This window comes from Microtus pennsylvanicus, chromosome 3 (assembly GCF_037038515.1).
Source record: "Microtus pennsylvanicus isolate mMicPen1 chromosome 3, mMicPen1.hap1, whole genome shotgun sequence".
NCBI lineage: Eukaryota > Metazoa > Chordata > Mammalia > Rodentia > Cricetidae > Microtus > Microtus pennsylvanicus.
Genome location: NC_134581.1, coordinates 134,179,502 through 134,204,635, shown reverse-complemented (window position 1 = coordinate 134,204,635; position 25,134 = coordinate 134,179,502). Strand labels below are relative to the sequence as shown.

The following is a 25,134-nucleotide window of genomic DNA, read 5'->3' as shown; positions in this document are numbered from 1 at the left end:
GAGAAGCAGATCTACTGACGGTGTAGGGGAGAAGTGGATCTACTGATGGTGGAGGGGAGAAGTGGATCTACTGACGGTGTAGGGGAGAAGTGGATCTACTGACGGTGTAGGGGAGAAGTGGATCTACTGACGGTGTAGGGGAGAAGTGGATCTACTGACGGTGTAGGGGAGAAGCAGATCTACTGATGGTGTAGGGGAGAAGTGGATCTACTGACGGTGTAGGGGAGAAGTGGATCTACTGACGGTGTAGGGGAGAAGCAGATCTACTGACGGTGTAGGGGAGAAGTGGATCTACTGATGGTGGAGGGGAGAAGCGGATCTACTGACGGTGTAGGGGAGAAGCAGATCTACTGACGGTGTAGGGGAGAAGCGGATCTACTGATGGTGGAGGGGAGAAGCGGATCATCTGATAGTATAGAAAGGAAGCCGACTATGCTCAATGCAGAAGGAAGCCACACTGAGCACAAAGACACAAACACAAAACCTGGATAACCGAGGCATCTCTACTGGTAATCAGGAACTAGGAGAGGTTTAGAGTCCTGTGTAAGGAAGGGTAAGAAGCTATGGAGCACAGGCTGAGTCCATTGCTGGCATAGAGCACCACAGCCAGGCAGGCAGAGAGATTAGGTCCACAATCATGGCTAACTCTTCATTCCTCCTGGTTTCGCATGCCAGCACAATTGTCCAAGAAGGGGACATACGGGTATACTGACCTCACTATACTTTCTTTCCCACAAGTGGGGAGATGAAGGTACGGCTCCTCAGGAGCCCGGCAGGATTCCCACTAAGCCAGTGAAGACAGCAACAGCATGGGTGTATTGGGAAAGGGAGCACTGCATGGGAATTGTCTGCCTCGACTGTGGCTTTAGAATGTTTTTAAACAGAAGAGAGATGGCCTTCCCTAGTGGGACAGCAGCACCAAGTGTAGGGAGGCACGTCAGGGTACTTACTTTCTGATGCTCCTTTCTGGCCGGAACCGAGGTGACTCTTCTCTTCAATTTCCTCCCCGAACCAGTAGGACTTGGTACAAGGGAAATACCAGGGCCTGGGAATCCCATATTGCCCTGAAAGCAATGCACAGGCATGATCCAAGCTGGTGCCATCCTAGCACTTCTGACGTTTTCTAGCCAGACCCTCTTCCTCCTTGACACAGTCTTGGGGGAAGCAACAGACTGGCACTGAGGTGGAGGCAGACCACTAATGCTTGCTCAGACTTACTATGTAGATCGTATATTCTGCACCTTCCCGTGGCTTCCCAACAACCCCAGATGGCAACACCATCCTCACTTTAGAGATGAGCAAAAGGAAGGCCATGTAGCCTACCCAAGGTCACTTACCCGGTAAATATGGATTCAGAATTTGAATCTCAATCTATATGATGCAAATTGTATATTCAATGGAGGAAGGGTCAAAATTCAGATAGGTTCAAAAAAATTACACATAGACTTCCTTGCAAGAGAGTCAGAGGGTGAACAAAAGCCTAACTCCACCTCCTAAAATCTGATCTTGTGCAGAAATGTATCCCAAAGAGAGCATCAAAATTGTTACTGAATACTAATGTGACTTAAACCATGTGTAAGTGCTAAGACCTAAAGATATATATATAATTCATAACCTATAACAAAGAACCAGAAGCTCTCCTAAGGCTTCTATCACTGAAGACAAAGAATCCAGAACCCAGCCAGCACCGAGAGTAATCTACCAGACTCTGACCCAATGTTGTCCAACTGGGGTCATCTCTAAGCACCAACACTTAACAGCCATCTTACCTCAGGCAAATCACTTAAATTCTCAGCTAGATCTCTCCTACAGCAAGAGCCCAAAGCAATCTCTGGAACCAGAGGGTGTAAAGTTCTTTGCACAGTACCAGGTACACTGGGCTCCAGCGTGCATGACCCCATGGTACTAACGGATGCACTTTCAGCACAGGTGACTTTCCTGCTACCGTTTGCTTTTCACGGGTTTAAAGTCACTCCCTGGGAGTCCCCTCAGCCTTCAGCAATTGCAACACAAAGAAAGAACAGATCTATAGGCAGACAAGGTCAGTTAGCCAAAGCGGTCTGGAAGCGTAGGGTACCTGGAAAGACGGCTTCGATGTACCACGTCATCACTCCATAGAGGAAGGTGTCAAACAGCATCATGGACACTGCAGTGGTAAGATTAAAGCCGTCTTCCTCCACCGGGCTCTCAAAGAGATTGTCCCATTGCACCCCTATGCCTTGCTCCTCAAAAAGGGCAAAGTATTCACAGCCAAATCCAAAAGCCACGGGAGACAGAAGACTCTGAGAAGAAGAGCAACGGTAAAGGGTCTTAGTCCTTGTCTCTCTCATTTTTCCCTTCTAATGTAAATTCTACCTTGAGAAATTTGAGTTTGCAAATGACATCAATTATAAGGCATGCAAGCATTCTCCTGGACCCCTCTGGAGATGCGGACTCTCTTGCAGCATCCGAAACGATCTCATTTACAAGCACTCATTATGCATGACATTTCAGAAATGCACGTGAGAGAGCAGGGGAGACTTTGAGAACTGTATGCTTCCCAAGATATTCCAAGGCACAAAAATCATGTCCTACATTCAGCCTCATACTGACGTTCATCAAAGACTTTTCCCCTGATCAGTCATTCCTACATTCAGCTGCATACTGACGTTCATCAAAGACTTTCCCCCTGATCAGTCATTGAATATTTAGGATCAGAGAAGCCACTTTAAGGCTTGACATTCATGGGACTCAGCCTGAGATACTGGCCCCACGCTGAGAGCCTACTAATATTGTAGCGGTGACCCACAGGACAGTTAGTGAGTAGCTCTTACTGGGGTTCTCACATGCTCAAAGACCACACCTACACTGCAAAAAGGGGGGGAAATGTCCTGATCAGGGATCTGTATAGGGAAAGTCATGTTGAGTCTCCATCAGCTCAGAAAATATTACTCAAGTCAAATACCAGAATGGATACAAGAAAGATGCGGGTCATTAATGAACCACTTGGGGCCTCAAGCTAGCCATGGTCATGATTTTGCTGTGAGTTCATTATGACCAAAGAACTAGAAGCTAAGGGGTAATCATGGTATCTACTGTCTCTACTAGATCCATTTCCCAATGTTATTTACATCCAACCAGTTACAATCTGATTTCTGAAAAAAAAAAATCAAATCCAACCGTTGTTCACTATAAGGGCAAAGGAGAACCAACTTAGTTCAAGAGGAGAACAGAGTGAAAATCAAACCCCCAGGGGCCGAGAGTCTGAAAAGACCAAAATTACTTACAGCGAAGATCTTGATGGAGAAGCCCACGTAGTCCTGCCAGGCTACACACAGGACGTAGGGCAGATAGAGCGTGAAGTAGATGATGCCCCCACAGGCTGCTGCCAGGTTAGCCCGGGAAAAGATCGTGCTAATGAGGAAACACTGTAGGATGGTCACCACGGCAAACACAGACAGGAAGACAAACACCACGCTGGGGTCACTGTAGGGTAGCAGGTTTCCTAACTGGAAAGGAAGAGCCTGGATAAGTCTGTGGCCTCGGCAAGCCCAATCACTCGCTCATGGGATCTTAATGGTGGTTTTTTACTCATAATTCTTTCAGAGATAATGTAAGGGAACCACGCTGTTCCATTTTCTGACGCAGAAATCAAACCCAGGAGAAATAAGTTACTTGAGACTACACATGGGGGGGAAAAATCACAGCAGAATTATGGTGCACGCAAAGTCCATGACCTTGTACGTGACCGCAGTGGACAATTTTGCTCTATTTCTCACAGAGATAATGACACCTGGCTTCTCCTTGTCTAAGGACAATGACTGCCTCTAACATAAGGCAACAGCCTTATCTTATATAAGACAACAGCCCACACATCCTTTCTCTCCAAAAAACTAGAAATAGGCCAGGCAACCTTAACCTTTCCCTGGTAGCTACAAAGGCTTCACTCATGCACACAACTAAATAGCTGTGAATATTCTGAGCCCTGAGATCATCTGTAGTGACTGTGGACAGTAAAGCAGGCCCAGTCAACATGCAGCTGCCTTTATCAGCTCGCATACACTGGCCACAGAACCCCTACCCTTATCACAAGACTTAGGCCCTTGCCCTCAGATACCAGAGCAAGAGAAGAAGGGTTGTTTCAGAAGTGCAAGCAAATCAATCCTGGTTTTGTCAGGTGCTTCAGTGAGGCTCTGGCCTGCCCTGAGCACCCAACAGGCTACTGTGGGGAGGAGACAATGAGGCAGCCCACAGCATGTAGTCTACACGGTGCTGGCACCAGCGAGTGCTCAAGAGTAATATACAGTAGCGAGTATAAAGATGAATGCTACATCCTCTTGCTTTGCGCCCTCTCTCCTAGAAAACACTAACTTTTATAAGAGGCATCTTGGTGTGAAATGACTGTTGAGGCAAGCTTTGTGTATGAGACAAAAACTTCATCGCCCAGATTCCACTTTAAGGGAGGTAATAGACATCCAGATGTTAGCATCTCTGCTGTCATAGCTAGGAGAGCTACCGGGCCCTGGAACACCCCTTTCCCTGGTGAGCCCCCATCCGATAACTGACTAAATGGAAAAGAGGGTGTCAGGCCTTGGGGATATGAATGTGGACAGTTCAATGTAGGAACTCTCTATTCTCCTGGGCACTCTTTAGAGCACCCCGCTGGGCTGGTGAATCACGGTTCAATTCCTCTCTCCACAAGACCCAGCATGCACTCCATCTCTCTAGACACTGATCCCACCTAATATCCATATATCAAAGTTGGCCTCAGCCTCTTCCTCCAGACATCCAAACCTGTAATAGTGAATAACCTTCTGATCAAAGACTTGAAAATAATCCCTGCCTGATACTCCTAAGGGTCAAGCCTTAAGTACATAGTGTGGTACAGGTAAATTTGTGCTTTTCTGGAAGGAGTGAGGCCAACTTACCTTCAAGATGATGACCAGCAGGCCAGCACTCACGAGCAGAGGGATGAGGCTGCTGATGAACCAGCTAAACCAGAGAATGCCATTGTCCAGGCCCATGATCCGCATGGTCTCTTTCAACCGCGCCTCCTTCTCGTACACGATGCCCTTGATGATGACAGCCACCGAGTAAATCCAGGCCAGGGTCATGAAGAGGGGCATGGACCGGCTCATCACCCGCAGGAAACTGGAGGCACAGACAGAGAGCCAGGCTTAGATGCAAGCTCTTGCATGCTGGAGGATAAACTATGTTTGGGTCACCAAGGGAAGGTCCACTGGACTCTCAAATGACCTAATGCTTCATTAGCAGTAGACAGAGATGAGACAGAACCCGGGCTGACAGATTATAGCCATCCAAGATTTCTTTAGGGGGTCACTTTAATAACCATGAAATACTGGGAGTAATAGTAAAATATTAAGGGTGGGGGCAGCATCCAACTTGGTCTCTCCTGAGGGTCAGTGTCTCTAAGGTTGCCTCCTACGGACTTGCTTTCACTCCCACGCTGTGCAGAAACATGCACAGACACACGCACTGCACATGGAGCTGCTGATTTACTGAAGATGCTGGCTTGTTGGTACACTCACATGTCGTCAACGTAACAGGGGTAGGGCATCTGCTGCACGTAGACCCCCGTTGTCTTCTCAGTCCCTGTCAGCACTCTGATGATCGCCTGCTCTATCACATCCTGCAGGTAGGCGAAGCCCCCCCAGACATAGCGCATATCCTCAAAGGGGTCAGCCCGGGGACCCGGGTCCCAGTACCTAGAACCGAACGATAAGTGATCAAACATTCCTACAAGGCACACACTGGAAAATCCAATTACCCACAGTGCCCCACACTTCCTGGGCTACTCTTCTTATTTCTTATCTCCTATTCTTATCTCGGTTACAAGTACATAGATTCTTGAATAAAAATAATCACCATGAACACACTCCTTGTGGGTCTGTTTTTCTTTCCCCTTTAATGGCCACCTAACATGGCATCAGATGCGCATACTAAAATTTCCCAGCCGGCTCACTTTCATTGGCTGTCTGCCTCTTTTTATAAAAATGTGTCTGCCTAGCCCGGAGACCCCTAAAGGCTTTCCTTTCTTCTTCCTGACTTTTAAGTCCTTTGGATTAATCTTTTGAAGAGGAATGCTGAAACAGAAAGACTAATATTTTATGGCCTTTGATTAACAGTTGCTGGCAATGACGGAGTTTTAGCAAAGTCAGGCTGCTGCTGCTGCTGCTGCTTTGTTGTAGAAACTCCTTCCAAATTGCTAATGGAGTACCACCTGTCATAAAAGTCATCCAAACTATGTTCTTGATCTTTGCAAGACCGGGTTGGTGTGACGGATTTCAACTTACCCATCCTTGATCTTATTGGTCCTCTCAACATTGTCAATGTCCATTCGGATCTTGTACTTAACATGATGGGGAAGCTCAGCACTGCCAGGAGCGATTCCTGTGAACACGATCCCAGCCCAGAACTTCCTCTCATCCAGAAGCTCCATGGACTTGTTGATGAGCCGGACTTCTGTTGGAACCGGCTCCAGCTTGTTCAGGTTGACACACTGACAGAAAGCAAAACACACATCTCATTAGAACACTGGTGGCCAGAAAGACAATTGTAGCCAGAACTCAGACTCCTTGGTGAGGCGGGCACTGGCGGCCCTAATTTCCCAATCATTGCCACCTAGTCCTCTCTAAAGTAGCTTTCCTGGTTCAACCAAGCTTAGAACTGAGGTTTATGGGAAATACTGAACATTACTTGTATTGTTTTTTGTTATGCAAAATGATCCTGTTTTATTCTATTTCATTTTCTTAGCAATGCTGAGTCACGGCAACTAACTAGTCAAAATCAGATAAGAAAAAGTTCTGGTCAGCTTTTTCCATTCCATCAATGTTAGGATTAAAGTTTTAGAGTTTTATCTGTCCCAAATTAGATTAGATAAGTTTCATAAATACGGCTTTTATAAGAGCACAATTTATTACCATTTGAATCGAGATTATCAACACATGGGAACACCTAGAAAATAATGGATTTAAACACTGGAGTCTATCTGAAGTAAATCTGGAAGTAAGTTTATTTACTCATGAAGCCATTCATCTAGTGTTTATCTTGTCCTCCAGGCCTGCGGGATATAGCTGTGCATGACACCACACACTCGTTCTAGGCTCTCCTTATGACTTTAACTTTATTGTAACATCTCAAGGGGAAAAGCCCCTGCTAAGGGATGTGCAGAGCAGACCCTCACCTCCATGAAGCGCGATATTGTCTGGATTGCCTGGTTGGTTTCATTGAAAGCTTCTCTCCATGTATACGCGGAGCCATTTGGGGACTGAACATCCTCTGGGTTCTTGGCCAGAAATGCCATGATGTCTTGGGCGGTCCAATCTAATCCATCCAACTTCTGTTCCCAAAACTGGTCATTGCCTCTGTTGTCTAACAGCGTCTGCCATTCCGGGAAGAACGCGTGAACAGAAAACATCAAGTTCATGGTAAGATGTGCGACAACGCATGCCCCTCCCTTTCTCACAGCCTCGGTCTGCATCTGTGCATCTCCACACAGACACTTGTAAGACACGGGGACGAGGCTTCTACTGGACAAAGATGAAGGCTAAAGTTGAAATCGCATGACTGATATTGGCCAGGTGAATGGATGAGCTGAGACACAAAGTCAGACCTCTGAACTCACAGACTTCCCACTGTACCAAACAGTGGTTAATGGTTTTAACTCTAAGAACAGCGTGCTGCAGGATCTATAGACATCATAACTCACACAGTACCATGAGGGTGTAGCCTTGACTCTGCCCATTTCACACACAGGCACTCAGAACCTCAGGGATGTTAATGTAGCTAATGAGTGGGAAAGCCAGGCTGGAAGGCACAGGCCCACTGCTTCCGGCACCCGTGTATCTGCATCATATCTGCCCTGCCTTCTCATCTGAGACACGGTCTAATGATGCCAAATAAGCCCACATCTAAGGCTTAACTCAGGGAAGAAATACTGCCGGGGAATCCAAGTAAAAGATGGCATTTCCCTAGCCAAGAACATGTGGACCATGATGAAAAGGAGGCCTGTCTCCCATCGCCTATCAGTGTGAAAAAGGTGACAGGTAAGCCATTCTGGTCCTCAACCCGAGGCCTGCACGGACGCACTGCCAGGGAAATGAGGCAACTGCTGACTGGGCACAATGGACACAGGTGCCATGCTCGGTTACCCATTTCCAGGGGAAGCAGGAGGCCCTTGCTCTACTGGGCTGGGTCTCCAGAAGATGAAGAGCACCTTCCTTAATCAGTCTTCTTTTCACTAACCTTGTAAGCTCTTCTCCTAAGTGGCTTCTCTTTCGCCGTTTTAATGGGAACATAATGATTTTACAGAATGTATCTGCTATAATTTCATTAACTATTCCTACACTGCATAGCATCTAGTCTATCTCCAATTTCCCACAGTAACAATTACAGTAATAACATCGGCCCTCCCACGACGGTGTCTTTAAAATTTTTGCCGTAGGATACATCCCCGTGGGGTTGGGGGTGGAACAAAGGTATAGCACGTGACTCATTCTTTGTGGATTCTGAAACCTCCGCTTCCAATGGCTCTCCACAGAGGATAACAATGTACACTGTCAGCAGTGAGGTACCAGTATAACGGATACAGAATTGTCCCTCACAAAAGTCCACAGAGGCATGGGATATCAGTTCTGAAACTACTTTATTCGAATAACCTGGAAGTGAATGAACAAATAAAAGCAGAGAGATGGGATGGTGGCATTGGGGTGAGCCCTGCCCAGTGGGGCGTCTAAGCAGTATGGGAAGAGGACATCCAGACCCAGTGAGGTCACTGACCCTACGGCATCTCCAGGGAGCCTGAAAGGAACAGAAAATCTGATATTTCACATAAAGTACTAGATGGGAGAAAGCTGGGCCTGGAGATGAGGGACCATGTCCAGTTATGAACAACAACAACAATAAAAAGCCATTACAGATCTCCTTTGCACTCAGTCCTTGCTGCTCACTCAGACAATCTCTGCCTTATGCCTCTTTGTCTCCTACAGCAATGCATCTACATCCCCACTTGCTTAAAACCATCTATCTGATGCCCTTCTCTGAAGTTAAAGATCCTCAGCTTGACACAGGGTCCCCCGTCAAAGACTGTCATGCCTTTCCTTCCCACCTCTGCTTCTTTACTTCCTATTCCACACCCAGGATTCTCCGAGATAAGTCCCTAGGGAACACTTCCCCATGTTTATAAGGACCTATCCCTTAACAATTGAGAGTTTATGACCAGCTGCTGTCGCCAAAGAAACTCTTGATTTAAAAGCCGGGAAGGCCAGGCACAGTGGTTCATGCTTGTAATTCTAGCACTGGGGGAAGCTGCAACAGGAGGATTGCCGTGAGTTTGAGGTCATCCTGGGCTATACAGTGAGTTGCAGGCCAGTCTGAGCTATACGATGGATGAGACCTTGATTTTTTTTGGGGGGGGGTGCTTGTTTGGTTTTGTTTTGTTTGAGCAGGGAAACATCTATGTACACCCAAATTCAGCTAAAATTCTCTAAGCCCCTTCCCTCTCGGAAAGAGAACAATCCCAAGTGATACAAGTAAGGATCTCAAGGAAAAACAACAGGAAAACAAGGCCAGGCGCTCGTGCTACAGCATACAGTATTTGCTTTAGGAGGATCACGTACATCCCGCAGAAGAGAGGAACTGGGGCTAAAGGGAGAGCCACACACCAAGTGTGAGCTAGTGCTATGACTCAGCACTAATGCATGAGACTGTTGCTCTTCATTTTCTCACCCACATCCCTTGAGGGTCAAAGCGCCAAGGCAGGAATTCTGCACAGGTGTGGCAGCACCCTGCATCAAAGGAGACGCTGGCTTCTCTAGCTCCTGCGGCTCCTTGATCAGTAACCTATCCCCAGAGCATACCTAAACTTCCAAAGAGCTCCCTTAAAAGATGGGGGTATCTCTAAAACCCAGCATCCCTCAGGTCACAAAGGTTCAAGGCTAGAAGCCTGGCAAAAATCTCCCTTGCTTCTTGATAGCAGAAGAAATCAAAGGAAGGGGCCTCCCTCACCATGGCAATAGGAAGCTGTCTAATGATCCTCGACTCGGGCTGAGGCAGGGATGATGTGATTAAATGGCTCTCGGGCTGACACAAAGGAGACACCACATCCTCAGACTGCTCTCCTTTAGGTCCTGATTATCTCTGGAGCACTAGTCCCTCTCAAGTGGCCCGGCATGTCACATGCAATTCCTTCCACTCCATGGCAGCAACACTGCATTCACCCTGTGCCTAGGGAACCAGAACCTGACCTGTCTGCATGCCAGATCACGTTTCTGTCCCCATACCTCCTTCTAAGATCTACCGAGACACAGACAGGCCACAGAAGACACTGTGCCTACCTTAACAACTACAGCCAAAGTGAAAAGACTCAGCGTCCTGCATTCACCAAATTCTACTTCCAGTTTCTGCTCTTCACTTAAGTTTTTGTGCAAAACTGCTATTGGATCATGAGGGACACCGATGCTGATATACCCAGGGCTATCACTGAACCTTGGTCTGTGCTTCTACAGAGGCAGCGGCTCTGTGGATGCAGCTAATCTTACTGCAGCTCAATTGGTTTAACTTACAGCATCATCATCTCAGATATTTCTGGGAAGATGTCCAGAAACCTCTTTGAGGCAGAGCAAGTAAAGTGAGTAGAAGAGACGCTCACCCGCACAAGGTCCATCTCTTGGCTGCTCTCCATGAAGGTCCAGATCTGGGGGCTGAGTTCTTCCCACATGCCCTCCAGGTCATGGAAGACAGCCAGCTCCTGGAAGGTCTTGTTCACCTAGAGTCAGGTAGGGATCAGAATCCGTACAGATAGAAGAGAGGCAGAGGCAGTGAGCATTCCAAGGTTCCTCGAAGGAAAAAAAAAAAATCACCCATCCCAGAAATCCCTGCCTAGCCCTTTCTCTTCCTTAGGAAATTCCTCCTGTAGCTATAATTCAAACACTCAGGGACAGTGTTTTTTTTTTAATGATTTAAAACTTTCATAAAGGCCATGAGTATACTCAGCACACTCTATCTGAAGGTGCCTTCACTTTCTGTATCTAATTCCTGGGGAGATTCTGGGGCTAGAGCCCTAAGCCTGTGCAGCTTACCTCAGCCATGACCTGTCTTGTAGCTGGAGTGTCAGGAGTATACAGAATCTTTCCAACAAGCAGAGGTTTGAGTGCCTTCCAAATAATTCGAGAAAGAGGGCTGGACTCCAAGTTCTTCATCAAATCATTGCAATAAGGAGCTACGAAGACAGAAGGCAGACATTAGCTTATATACACGGCCAGATGCCAACAGGACCTTAGAGGTTAAAGCCTCCCGGCCACTGCAGGGGACAAATGCCCATTCCACTACCTATTCATGCAGTGGATAACTCTAATTATCTGACCCTCATTTTGCTCTGCTGTACAAAGCAAAGTTCATAGCATCTACTTGGCAGAGCTGTGAAGAGAACTAGCTGAGGTATTTCCTGTGAGGTCTCTAAAGCGTTCAATGTGTGAAAGAATCAGGCCCTTTCTTAGATCGGAGCTCATCTAGAAGGACATTTGGGCTATGCACACACCATCCTAACTCTAGCTCTATACTCTCATGCCAGCCCCGACAGCTGCTTACACTTAAGACGAATGGAACGTTTATTGGGAAAGCCAGAAGGCCGTGTTTAGATTGTAGTTTCAAGGAAATGTCAATAATTTCCTTGATAATTAATAGATCTTATCACAAATATATTTATATTAATAAAAATTCAAAACTGATATATCCAAAGTTCAAATCAACAGGTGGGTTTTACTTTAGATACCATATAACTTCTGTAAGCTGCTTGATAAACAGTTGATACAATAATAATAATAAAGACAGCAGAATTGGGGGGCATCCTAGGGATCAGTCCATGTCCTCACTGATGGAATGCAACCACTCTTGGTTGTATTATATCCCCAAAGCCAGAACTTTCGTTTTTAAGGACTTGGCCTCAGGTCTATCTGTGTGTAAATGAGAGATACCCCTGGATGGATTTGAAGGCTGGGGAAGAGTAGATGGCTTCATAAAACTGCCAACACCATCATCTTCCTCAGGCTTGTACAGGGCGACTTGGAAGGTTCTGGAGTGTGGTACTCCAGTGGACACGAGGCTCTTGTGTTACAGCCACACACAAGAAGCTGCCCCACTCTGTGTCTCAAAGACACGCCTGCGGTTGGCGATAGAGAATGGCTCAGCCACATGGTATTTTCAAGAAAAACATGGCATTGTCAGAACTGTAACACCAAACCCTGGCTGTCACCAGGCACAGGACACACACCCACACAGAGTCACCCAAGTGTGCTAAGTGGATATAGAGTTACCGGGTTCTCTAACACCGTCTTGCAGCTAAGAATGCCAATGCAGAACAAACATGAGATCGGATGTCTGAGTGAGAAGGTGCACACATGCCACCATTAACGAGACAGTTCACGGGAAAGCGCCAGGAGTGTGTGGGCTGGAGGCCCAGCGCTTGGGGATTACCTAGGAATGCAGCTTTAACCAAGACACTAAAACCTCTGAGCCAATGAAATGTGAGGTTCCAGAACCTTCCTTGCAGGGTTACTGTGAGAATGAGATAAGGTAATTTAAATAGGAAGAATTATAAAGAGGAAATTCTGCCTTAATGTTAGATTTTCTTGTAGTTGTTGTACTTACTATTAATACTGTCACCCACTTTCGGGCGTTTATTATAAAGCTTATCTCACAGTAAAACTAATGATAATTTTTTTTAAAGAACCCAAATCTCCTTTTTATAAATTTTTCTGACTTTACTGAGATTTAACTGAAAGATAAATAATATTTATTTGAAATATACAACAGAACACTGCTACATATATTCCCTGTGAAGTGACTACCACAGTCCAATCAACAAATATATCCACCACTTCATGCAGACAGCCAGTCTGTCTGTGCATAACATTAAGATTAACTCTCTTATCAGAGTTTAAACATATAACACAGTGTCACCAAATACTCACTCACTATGCTATCTATTTCACTTTGTATAAGTGAAATTTTAAACACTCTGACCAACACATCCCACCTCTCCATCACCCACTCAGTCCCAGCAATCAATCAATCTCTCTCTCTCTCTCTCTCTCTCTCTCTCTCTCTCTCTCTCTGTCTCTCTCTCTCTCTCTCTCTCTCTCTCTCTCTCTCTCTCTCTAACCTGTTTTAGGTTTTTATTTTATTTTATTTTCAATTCCACACATGGGTGAGTTCACCCATGATGCAAACTGGGGATTCTGGCTATCAATCACTCGTTCACCTTTTTGATAATGCCAGGATGTACCAGCCTCCCACTCAAAGAACCCGAATGACTCACTCATCAAGGTCTGCACTCCAGGAGCAATGTCATGAGAGCAGAGAGGTCAGTGTCCCAGCTACTACACAGAATGAAGGAAAGCATGAGAAGCGAAAGACGCAGGAGGAGGCTAGACCTAGGACAGGGACGAGGACGAGGCTTCAGTGTGCACGGACACTCACTTGTAGAATTGTCATAGAAGGTGTCCATGTCTTCCTCGGTGCCGTTGCCTCCGAAGAGGGCTTTGTAGTTGTTATCCTCGTACCAGTTGAGCGACTTGATCTTCAGCCCCCCACCCTCGGGGTGACCACAGACAATGCGGGACACGGCCTGGTAGATCTGGGTGGAGGAGCTCGAGCTGTTCACGTTGGTCAGAAACATCACCTCCTGCCGCATGTCACTCCAGCTTTTCGTGCTGAACAGCTGGGGTCAGGGTGCGGAGAGAAAACGGGGGAAGGGAAAGAGAACGAAGGACAGAGCAAGGGTTGGGGCAAGAGGAAAAGCAGACACTTTATTTTCTTAACCCAAAAGCTATGTTCCAGAACATACTGTGTCTGAAATCACTATGATTCCCTGCGGTGGTCAAGTGGTCTTCTCTATCTGTGGTGCTGGGACCTACAACACCTGATTACTAGGTTATCCCAAACTGGTGGCTCCATCCAGCACCTGTCCGAGGAGAAAATTCTTGCTCATTCTCCACCACCAGGGCTCACACTGTACACTTACTCTGCAAAGTGCCCTTGGCTCACAGGAGAAGGTAACCCCTTAATCTTGTAGCCCAAGAAGGGTGGCTGTACTTGAGATCATCTGAGCAAACGGACAGACCAGTACCTTACATTCTCCATCTGTTCAATGTCCCTCACCTCCCTTCCCCTCAACTCAGTCTCTTCCTCAATCCAATACCCAGTGTGTAGACACTGTGCAAACATGAAGCCACATTTAATCCCCTGCTTCTAGCTCCTTGGCTTCCTTCATGGATCTTAAGCATGTCTCCAAGGATGTCCTGACACAAGTGCTTTGCATCTGCTCTTCTTCCTGCCTGGAGCATCCTAACTTCTCCAGGAACACAGCAGAACTGTCTTTGGAGCGACTTCCCCCACTCCCTTCAGATGGTACCTCATTACTCTTTCTACCTTCCTTACGTGATTTTTTTCTTCTTTCACTGCACAGATCCCCATTATCCCATCAGCTGACCTGTTTATTTCTGATGTCTACTTTTATGTGAGATAAATACTGGCAGTGGGGTTGCTGTGCTCACTGCTGAGCTGCAGTAACCAGCAAGGTCAGAACCTATGTGGCTACGATACCACAGGGTTTCTCAGTCTTGTCCTGCATACCTTCCCTCTCACCCAGCTCTGACGTAACGTCAGCCCTCACTCATCTCATATCCCCACTGCCAGGATGGCTAATGCAGAAGTTCTTTTAGGGTCTTTGGTCCATGGCAGTCATCACAAGAGTTTGTGATGGATTCTTGGAAGGAGCAAAGCAGAACACAGACTTCAGAGTTTCTAGGTCCCAAGTTCAAGTTCCATTCAGACCAATTAATTGTCTAGAAGACTGTGGGCAAAGTGTCTAACTTCCTCAGCCACATTGCCATCTGTGAAATGTGCACAATAAAATGGACCTCATTGTGCCCTGTGGATGATATAGGCAAAAGAAGTCAAACTACCATAATCCACCTGTGGTGTCCTTGTCTTTTCCTGTCACTAGTTGGGCTCTGAAGATAGCAACTAACTATCTCTAGACATGAACCAAGCAAATACATTTTTTAGCATTACTCAGGAAGAGCAACTGTGTGACATGTGACCAAAGTGACATGAGGTGGTCTGTCAGGAAAAGAGGGCACCACTGATGATGCTGGACCAGGAGTGAATGGACTGTAAGAGACAGCCAACCAGCCCAGCACTCACTAGGAGACCATATTCCCAAGGCTGCACCTCAAAGGCCAGATTTCACAGGCAAAGAAAGCAGGTGTTTCAGGAAAGCCACAGCATTCCAGTTGGCTAGCAAAGGTGTGTTTTGACACAATGGCAGTCTGGATGACCTTACTGAAAACATTGTGCAGAATCTGCTGCCAAGCAAAGTCAGTGCACAGGGGGAGGTGGAACATGAGAGAATTTTCCTCTTCACAAATATGAAAGGACTTAGGGGCATGTGGGAGTGATTTTTTATTAATAAAGAGACTGCCTTGGCCCTTTAATAGGACATAAAATTAGGTAGGCCGAGTAAACAGAACAAAATGCTGGGAGAAAGAAGCTGAGTCGAGGAGTCACCATGATTCTCCCACTCCAGACAGACACAGGTTAAGATCTTCCCTGGTAAGCCACCTCGTGGGCTACATAGATTATTAGAAATGGGTTCAGAGGCTGAAACCAATGGGCCAGGCAATGTTTAAAAGAATACAATTTGTGTGTTGTTATTTCAGGGTATAAGTTAGCCAAGCGGCCAGGAGCTGGGCTGTGGGAAGAGGCCCGCAGCTCCCACAACAGGGGCAGGCAGAAGCTCACACGGAAAGATGTAGACTAGACCCTAAACCACTAACTATCTCTGCAACATTGATGCATTTTAGTTTCTTCTCCAGTGGAGACCAAAACTGGTAAGTTTTAGATTACTTGTGCTTCTAAAATTTAATGACATAGCATGGGATGTTCAAAGTAAAAGGACCATGTTATCCAAACCCAGAACTAAAGAAAACAATAACAGCCAGTCTGCTCAATATGGCTGAAAAGACACAACTTACCTCTTGGGCCAGCCCCCCTAAGCTATTCAGCAATGTTCTGGTGGCTTCCGCCAGCTGCTGGGTCGGGAGAAGAGATGTAGAGTTCAGTCTTGTCTGGAAAGAGAGGGGGGAAAATCCTTTGTCTCTGAGCTCAAATACAAGGCTGAAATCTCTAAATAGAAAATAAACAACTAAATCAAAACCATTCCCAATCTCAAATTTAAAAAAAAACAAGAAACCAACTTCTAACCAAAATAAAGAACATTGTACAATTACTCTAACCGCATGCCTGCATGTTTAGTTTTCTTCAGGTAAGAATTTCTCTCTGATAGATGACTACAGAAATACAAACCTAAGGCTACTGAACAGACAATGTACAGAAATATCTCACATGCAGGCATATACTTCTATGTGTGCATGTGTGTGTTGTGCATGCATGTGCATGTGTGTTCAACGAAATTCTGACCAGAAAGTCCTAGCTTTATCTACTCTTCTACAAGACACATGTTTATAGACATGGCCTTGAGACAAGAGTCCGTGATGGCTCACAAAAAAAAGGGAGTAAAGATAAAATCAACAGTAACCAAAGAGAATAATTATTTTTTTCTCTGTGGAGTCAGCACTATTCTCACTGTTTCGAGCACCGAAAATTTAACACAGAACACTGTTTTTATGTCAAGAGTTAGTCAACACTTTGCATTTACTAATTAAAGTATTTAGCTGTTATGATACATAGCCTAGCTGCACAGTAAACATGAGAAAAAATAATTGGGCCTAAAGGAAAGATAAATCACAGCAGAAAAGCTAAGGAAAAAAAAAAAAAAACCTCAGAAGCTCTGAAACCAGAATTGCTGCAGAAGGAATTCCAACTTCAGTTCCATGGCTAGGAAGGACCAGGAAGAAAAATCTCCGGAGTGGGGGGATGCAGGATTTCTAAGTGTTTTTATGGATTCTGTTTCGTTTTATTCAATATTGTAACAAACACCTAGAGAATTTTAGGCTGTTCTGACAACACTTGTCACGTCAGAGACTGTGCAAAACCCTAACACTGGAGCTACATGGAAAGCACCAGAGGTAGACAGGACTAACGGTAAGAAATAGCTGTGGAGACAGTCTTCCGCCTGTATCTTTGATGAAGCGAATTCCAAATGCCGAATAGTGAGTGATGATCATCGTAATCTCAGTGGCTGGCACCGTCCTGGAAGCCCATTTCTAAGAAAATCTGCCCATGAGAGAATGGGCGCAGCTGGACACCTGGGCTCGACTGGGAGGGCTTAGGAAGGAGAATCAAGCCCCAGAATTCCTGCACTCAGTCCTCCAAGGGACCGGTGATCACTCGTAAACGCTATCTATACTCAGGGACATCTGAGATACAACTCACAGATCACGTCAATGGCTGCTCCTTCCAGAGAGAGGGACTCAGGGACAGAAACAGTGGGCAGCTCTGTTTCACTTTCTCTCTGTGGATTCACTTTATAACTGAAGATCGGCACAACGGACGTTGAACCTGTGATTTCCCACAGTCGGGGAGACACTTACATACTAAGAGGTCCTAATCAGAAGCGGCAGGAGGTAAAATGGTTTTGTGTTTATCATGGCCTACCCCCATGATGACGGATGTTCAGGATTATAAAGCAAAAATAAACAGGGCGAAACAAACTTGTCAATCTAACGCATTTCTAAAATCTGAAGTGTAGGTGGGTACATTTCGGTTTTGAGGTCTGCAGAACCCTAGGCAAGTGACTCAAATCCCCCTGTCTCCATACCCTCAGCTACTCTTCCTCAGAGGAAAAATCGCTGCACATCACAGAGTTTCCTAGACACTGAATCGCACAACACTTACTAAGTTCTTTGAGCAGAACCTGCCATACAGTAAGCCCTCACAAGCATCAACCATTTCATCTTCCCCTTCTTCTTTCCTTCCTCAACTCTTACTGTCAGCTGTTCCTGGATGCAGAGTTTCCCAGTACTCAAAACAGCAACTGCCCTCCTCTGTGCTGTGTGGGTAAGCTTATTCTCCTTTTTTTTTTCAACAGCTCATACACTGTAGGCATGCACCCTGCACCTCCCTACGTAACGGGCCTTAGATACAAACACAAGGACCTGGTTACCTCTGCCATAAGCACTGGACCTTCCATAAGCAATGTCTGATGAGATGATTTGACTGTCAATAGTCTGAACTGTGGTCTGTTGGCTTAATTGATGCACTGAAGTATTGGCCTCTTATTGACTAAACCAATCCCAAACATAATATGGTGCAGCAGTCAATGCCAGTGTGAAGAACTTTTCACAACAATTTAAAAAGAAATTCAGGGCTGATGAGAAAAACAAAGAAGCTGACTGCCAAGTCTCATTACCTGAACCCGACCACCAGGATATGGTGGAAGAAGAGATCTGCCTCCCACAAATTGACCTCTAGTAGATATCCACATGTGTGCCATGTCATGTGAGTGCCATTCACAAATAAAACATAATTTCAAAGTCATTTTTAAATAGATGTTCTGTATACTTGAACAATATCAGCGACCTGCAGCTGATACAAGCTGATGTTCAAGGCACAGACTGATGTAACAGAGTTAAAAATACATGCACATAATTCAAATTCAGCATCAGTCTCAAGCTTGGATTATCTAAATATTTTTGCTCCAGACCTCATTCTATTTTTTTTTTCTGCCTGGATATTACAGGATACGGAGATGGAACTGATGGAAATCAGCAGAATGAAATGTTTCAAACTGACAGGCAAAAGATAAGCCATTTGATAGCTACTCCTGGATCTGCTAGATAGTCATGTTTCCCATCCTACCTCATTATTTATAAATAAATTCTTGATAGATTAAAGAGCTGAAGGAAAACTGGAAGTTTAAAACAAATTGGAGAAAATATATTTATGAACTTGAGGTAAGCCTTCTCTTCTCAGGAGAGTGTGTATGCAAATGAGGTGTAAAATAAACGACAGTCACACGGGGAAAAAAAGAATTTTAAATATAGAATTTAAATACAAAAATAGGATCCAACCAAAAAGAAGGAAGTGAATTTACATCTTAACTGAAAAAAAAAATCTGTACATCAAATGATATCACAAATGACTTTAAAAAATTAAGTCAAAGACAAGAATAATGGGATTTTTAAAAATTTTAGCATAAAATGGATATGCTAACCAGATAGCAGTTAATATGAACCAGACCCACATGGTCAACATAGATAAATCTCAAAAACACAGAGCTTCACAAAAAAGAACAGGGGCAGCCCAGCACACACATGCATACAGGTGAACACATGCAAGCCCATACTATTCAGTGCTGTTCACAGAATTTAATATGTGCAGCATGATGTTAAAAAACACAACTTCAGAATGGGGTTGCCTCTGAGGAAGCAGATAGGGTTACACAGGTGACCGGTGGAGAGTGACCCACTGATGGTGTTCCTTCCTTTTGTTATTCCTTTTTTTTTTTTTACATTTGAAATGTTTGCTAAGCTTCTCTTTAACTCAAAACAAATACAATAAATGGGGCAGGATGAGGGGTGTGGATGAAGAAAGGTAGAATACGTATCAGATCTAAAGAGCAGCTAATTCCATTAAACACAGTTAACCTAAGAAACAAATTAGGCCTTGAAACTTGAGCACAGAATGGCAACCACATCCGCCAGTCACTGTGGCCTCCTGCTCACACTTCCCTGATGAAGGGAACACTGCCACAACACTGCTCCCAAAAGCTCCAGCAATGCACTCAAAGCACTCAGGAATGCACAGCCCAGAATTCCATTGTGTCTTCTTGACTGAGAACATCCTCTTGATTATGAATTCAATTAAGTCCCTATTGTCCACCGTAAGAAAGGGATTTCCTTGCATGGAGTAAATAAAGGAGTACAGAAAAAAATAAGCTATTTAGTTAAGGACTGTACTCTCTGTTATTTAGCTTAAAGGGAAGGCATGCATTGTTCGATATATTTAGATCATCACTAAATACCATAATATCATAGACTATTAGCCTTCCAACCTCAAGAATCAGACACCATTCCCACATTGCTGAGACGAAGGCGACCCAGAACCAGAGCCCCAAACTATCTAGGACAAGCCTCATTTCAGCCCACTTTACAAAACCTGTAAAGTTCTCAATTATGCTGCTCAGATAGAGAGAGCCACTATGGGGTTAGGGAGAAACCTGGTACTAGGAAAATCCCAAGAATGAGCCCAGCTAAGACTCCTAGCAACAGTGGAGAGGGCGCCCAAACTGGCTTTCCTCTGTAGTCAGATTGGTGACTACCCCAACCATCATCACATGGTCTTGATCCAGTAACTGATGGAACCAGATACAGAGATCCACAACCAAGTACCAGGCCAAACTCTGGGAATCCATTTGAAGAGAGGGAGGAGGGAATACATAAATAAGTGAGATCAAGATCATGATGGAGAAATCTACAGAGACAGTTGAACCAAGCTCATGTTAACTCATTAACTCTAGGCCAATAGCTGTGGAGCCTATAGGAGACTGAACTAAACCCTCCGTATGTATGAGATAATGGGGAAGACTGGACTATCTGAAGGGCTCCTGGCAGTAGGACTATGCATGAGCTAGCTTGTTGGAGCCCATTCCCTATGGTAGGAGATGCTATGCTCAACTTTAATGAAGGGGGAGGGGCTTGGTCCTGCCCCAACTCAATGTACCAGACTTTGTTTACTCCCTATGATAGTCCTTACCCATTGGGAGGAGTGTATAGAAGGTGGGCTAGAGAGGAGCAGTAGGGGGACGGGAGGAGGAATGAGAGGGAGAACTGGTTGGAATGTAAATAAATAAGACAAAATAAAAAATAAAATAAAGGGAAAATTACCCCCTCAATAAAGTTGGTCCTAAAAGTCCACTAGAATGAAAACTCCACAGGCATCTCGTCTGCCTTGCCCACGAGTGAACCTCAGTTCCTAAACCAAGTAAATACAAATAGAGAGCAGACAAACAGTAAACAATCGGATTTTGTTGAATGGATATTTCAAAAAGAGATGCCATGTTTCCCATCGTGCATCAGAACCCTGGCCGGGTACTGTTTATCATGCATCAGAGCGAGTGAGTAAAAGCAGACTTAAAGAAGGATCAATAAAAGCCTGGGGCACTTAGAGATCACTGCAAAGAAATGCTGAAATACTCTCTCCAATCCAAAGGTAGTGGCGGCGGGTACACCACTCCCTAATGATAGTTACACCCTAATCTGGGATCCATGAATACATTACTTAATGGGGCAACACGTGCTTCATAGAGGTAATTTAGCAAATGGTCTCCAAACCAAGGAAATCATCTGGGACTACTTGGATGGATGGATCTAATGACGGCAGCCCTCAAAAGCACAGAACTCTCTCTGCCTGGAGACAGAGGGATGTGGCAGAAGAGACTCAGCCCAGGAGCTCAACAGAGATGTGTGGAAGGATGAGAGAGAAAGCATTGCCTTTAAAAGCAGAGACCCATGCCTGTGGCCAAAAGCCAGAATAGGGACTTCTGGCCTACAACTGTAAAAAAACTGAACTCAGCTGGTACCCTAAATGAGCTCACAGCAAACATGTCTTCAGAGTCTCCAAAAAGACACCGAACCCTGCCAACACCTTGACTTCCGTCTAGATGTACTCCCAAGGTACCCAGACTTCGGCCCTTCAGGACTGTGAGCTAATAAATACAGGCAGGTTAAGCTCCTGTGCGTACGGTAATTTATCACAGAAGCAGAAGGAAAAACAAAGCCAACGCAGCAGCAGGGACCCTGACAACTGAAGCAAGTAAATTGTTCTGGCCAACTCTGCTGTTCCAATACCACTGCTCTCTCCTACAGCACAAAGGGAAGTGGAGGCTGTAGTGGGGAGGCAGACAGACTCCCACATGCTCCCATTCTGTCTCTGGGGAAAGTGCAGGAAGGGACATCAAGGAAAAGTTCAGAGAAGGTGAAGGAAGTTCACCTGCTATGCTAGCCCACATGGACAGCCAAATCCACCTGGACACTCAGCATTGGTAGTATGTTCATGACCTCCATGAGTTCACCGTAGACATAGAGGGCCATGCATCTATCTGTCTCTGCCTTCACTAGAAAGCCACCCTTTTGAGAATCTCAACTAAGCAGGGTACCCAGAACAATTCTCACATAAGACATACTCAATAAATACTGTTCGCTAAATGAGTAAGTCTGGAAGTTGGAGCTTGGTTGGTGCGTTTTGTTTCGGGATTTTGGCAGTATCTGGACCAACAATGTCATTGTTCATTGACAAATTCTTCAGGATTGCTTTGTTTATTCTACCTCTGAGTCCTAACACTGATCCTTAGGAGGAAACAGATGGATTCCAAGTTGAAACCCGAGCTGTGAAGGGACAGATTGTGAGGCCGTGGGGTCATTCTATTGGGAAGGTAGTTCCGACACTCTAAGAAACGGGGGATTGGACTGGGCTGTAAACACCAGAGGTGTTCAAGAAGTAAACTGAAGGGAAAGTGAATGGATGGACACCAGAATCAATTTCTGTGCCTTCCAAAATAGCTCATAATCCTAAATTTGAAGGACAAATGCTTACCTCTGTATCTTATAATGATGCAAAGCAGCCCCCAAGCATGATTCCACAACACACCTTTCACGCCATTTGTAATAACCTTGACCCTCTATGTCTCACAAAGATCGCTATGTAGTGCTGTTGCCTGGAGCACTCGCAAACGTCTCCAACACAGAAATACATCCTACTTGAGATTATAGGGACAGAAGCTATAACCAGTGCAATCACAACCACCGAAGCAAGCACCTGGTAGGTTTTAAAACCCTGAAACAGAATTAATTCCGTCAGGAGTAAGGAAACATTAAGCTGGTGACAACCACTGGCATGTGTGCACACCACAGCCACACCTAGAAGAAACCCACAGTCTGGCTACCACCTCTGCCTCAGGCAACAGCTAGAGGCTAGGGTTAAGACACGTGCAAGAACTTCTTCAGAGTTCAGAGAGTCTACTCTGAGCTAGTTCTAAAGCCCATTCCAAGGCATGACAGAGGCTCAGGATCCTAATGGAAACTGAGCATCTTAGGACCCCCGAGGAGTGCCCAGTTCTCCATAATGAAATCCAGCTTCACAGAGTTCAATGTGATCACACGTCATCTGAGTAGAACAAAGAATATGTCTTTTCAGAGAACCGATAGACACAACAGCTCTCTCTGGGGAACAAAAGCAGAGTGCTGGGTGTTGCAGAATATCATTGGAGGCATTTCTCGAGAGATCTCAAGAAACTCACAGATAGATTTATTCTAGAATCTCTACAGACAAAACCATGATGATCAACACACCCAGGCTTACTTGCATTCCTTGGTTCTGGTTTGTTTTGTGAGTGTGTTTTCCTAATACAATTTTGTTATTGGATGAGCTAATTAATTTTATGTGGTCTTACCCAATTCCAATGCTTCGCTATCTAGCCACAATCTCTCCCTTCTGATGGTTTTAAAAACACTAGTAAGTATCCATTTCCTATTAATCATTTCAAGACTTCTTAAAAGGCATGTGCATGCGTGTGTGGGCACGCATGTGCTTTGTGTGTGTGTGCGTGCGTGCGTGTATGTGTGTGTGTGCATCTTACTTTGAATAGACTCTTCCTCAGGAACACAGTATTAAAAAATGTGAGAGACAGGTCTTCTCTAGTTGAAACAGGCACAAGAGACCATGGGTCTGGACCCAGCCACACCCAGAGCATTCTTCTCCAACTTACCCCTTGGGAAATGGACTGAAATTTGAAAGAACATTCAGAATACGACTGGGCTAAATTATATCACCAAGTCCCAGCCAGCCCCACGTTTCTACAAAAACAAATCATGTTGTCCAGGAAAGACGGCACATTCCCCAGGCCTCGGAGCTTGAAGCCTCTGCACCGGGCATGTCCACTCACCATGACCGGCTTCAGGATGTCCATGTTGTAGCGCAGCTCTCGTTCTGCGGCATCTAGCTTCTCCCTCGGTAAACTACAAAGGGCAGACACTTCCGGGCCACCCAGCCGAATGATTTTTTCTAGACTTGATCCATTACACAGACTGGCCAAATGTAACTGGTAGCCTTGCAAAAATACCTGGAAGGGTTTCGCGTAAGGAGAGAAGAGAAAGAAGGGTGAGGATGGAAAGTCAGGGGCTGGAAGCCTTTGGGGGAGCGTCAAGTCAGCGCAACTTGGGTGATGGTAAGCAGCGTACCGCCGCTGCCGTGGTCACCCCACAGGTTAGGTCTGTTTACTGAACCCTGGGATAAATCCAGACACGATCTGCCACATGCTTCAAAACTGCACGCATGACTCAGTATCTGAACACTGTTGTCCCTCTAACACAGGGAAATCCTTAAGTCTTTTTTGCAATGTGACTGGAATATATGATTCAGTTCATGGAAACCCAGAGTCTAAACCCCTGGAACCATTAAAGTCATCCTAACTATTCAGAAATGTATAACATTGGAAATTCGGTTCAATCATAGGAATATATATATGTACTGTAAATCTGTATAGATATTCAACAAATGCGTAGAACCATGTTCAAGGAATGCCAGGATTGGAAATATTTTGTTTTACTTGCCCCCAAAAACAAATATGAAAAAGCAGGCCTCTACCAAGTCTCCAGCAGGCCAGTTCTAAGTTATTCATACTTGTTTTCTTGACAGTAAACTCACCAGGGAACCTCTTTTTGGTCTTGCATTTTGACCTGGTTAGCCTTTCTAGGTATACATCTAAGCCTTACTATCCAGCAGACAGAAATCTCTGTCGTAAGATGGCGCTGTCTTTGTTTACGGGGTTCATATTTGTATCCACAGCACTAGAACGGCCTTTGTTGTATGGATGAACGTATGATTCAGGCTCTTTACAACATTACCACCCCTCTACCAGCTTAATGAATGCATCCACCCTGGTCTCAGGGCAATGTGAGAGAGGAACCCGAAGTCTCTCAACGCCCACGCAGTTTTGGAAGCACTGCTGAGTATCTGATCCTCCATGGTGTCCACTCCATTTTCACTTCTGCCCGATACTCAAGTGCCCTTCAGGCTTACTCCCGTCTTTTGTCCTCGACACCATGCTGTGATGAAGAACCCCGACAACACCGAAACTCATTACCATGCAAAGACCTGCCCGGGATGCCTCTTATT

The 25,134-nt window shown here is 45.3% G+C and overlaps 1 protein-coding gene across 2 annotated transcripts in view; it reads right to left on the bottom strand.

The window, feature by feature from the left end:
- The window catches only part of Abca1 (ATP binding cassette subfamily A member 1), a 121,892-nt gene that overhangs the window by 44,207 nt on the left and 52,551 nt on the right, over positions 1 to 25,134 (bottom strand). For both annotated transcript variants that reach the window (XM_075967212.1, XM_075967211.1), the window contains exons 7-18: positions 23,903 to 24,079; positions 16,035 to 16,127; positions 13,477 to 13,717; positions 11,079 to 11,218; positions 10,649 to 10,765; positions 7,184 to 7,381; positions 6,294 to 6,499; positions 5,529 to 5,705; positions 4,908 to 5,130; positions 3,267 to 3,488; positions 2,078 to 2,282; positions 951 to 1,064 (exon numbers count right to left, since the gene is read on the bottom strand). In XM_075967212.1, the coding sequence (XP_075823327.1) occupies positions 951 to 1,064; positions 2,078 to 2,282; positions 3,267 to 3,488; positions 4,908 to 5,130; positions 5,529 to 5,705; positions 6,294 to 6,499; positions 7,184 to 7,381; positions 10,649 to 10,765; positions 11,079 to 11,218; positions 13,477 to 13,717; positions 16,035 to 16,127; positions 23,903 to 24,079 (2,113 nt within the window). The remainder of the gene's footprint in view (positions 1 to 950; positions 1,065 to 2,077; positions 2,283 to 3,266; positions 3,489 to 4,907; positions 5,131 to 5,528; positions 5,706 to 6,293; positions 6,500 to 7,183; positions 7,382 to 10,648; positions 10,766 to 11,078; positions 11,219 to 13,476; positions 13,718 to 16,034; positions 16,128 to 23,902; positions 24,080 to 25,134) is intronic.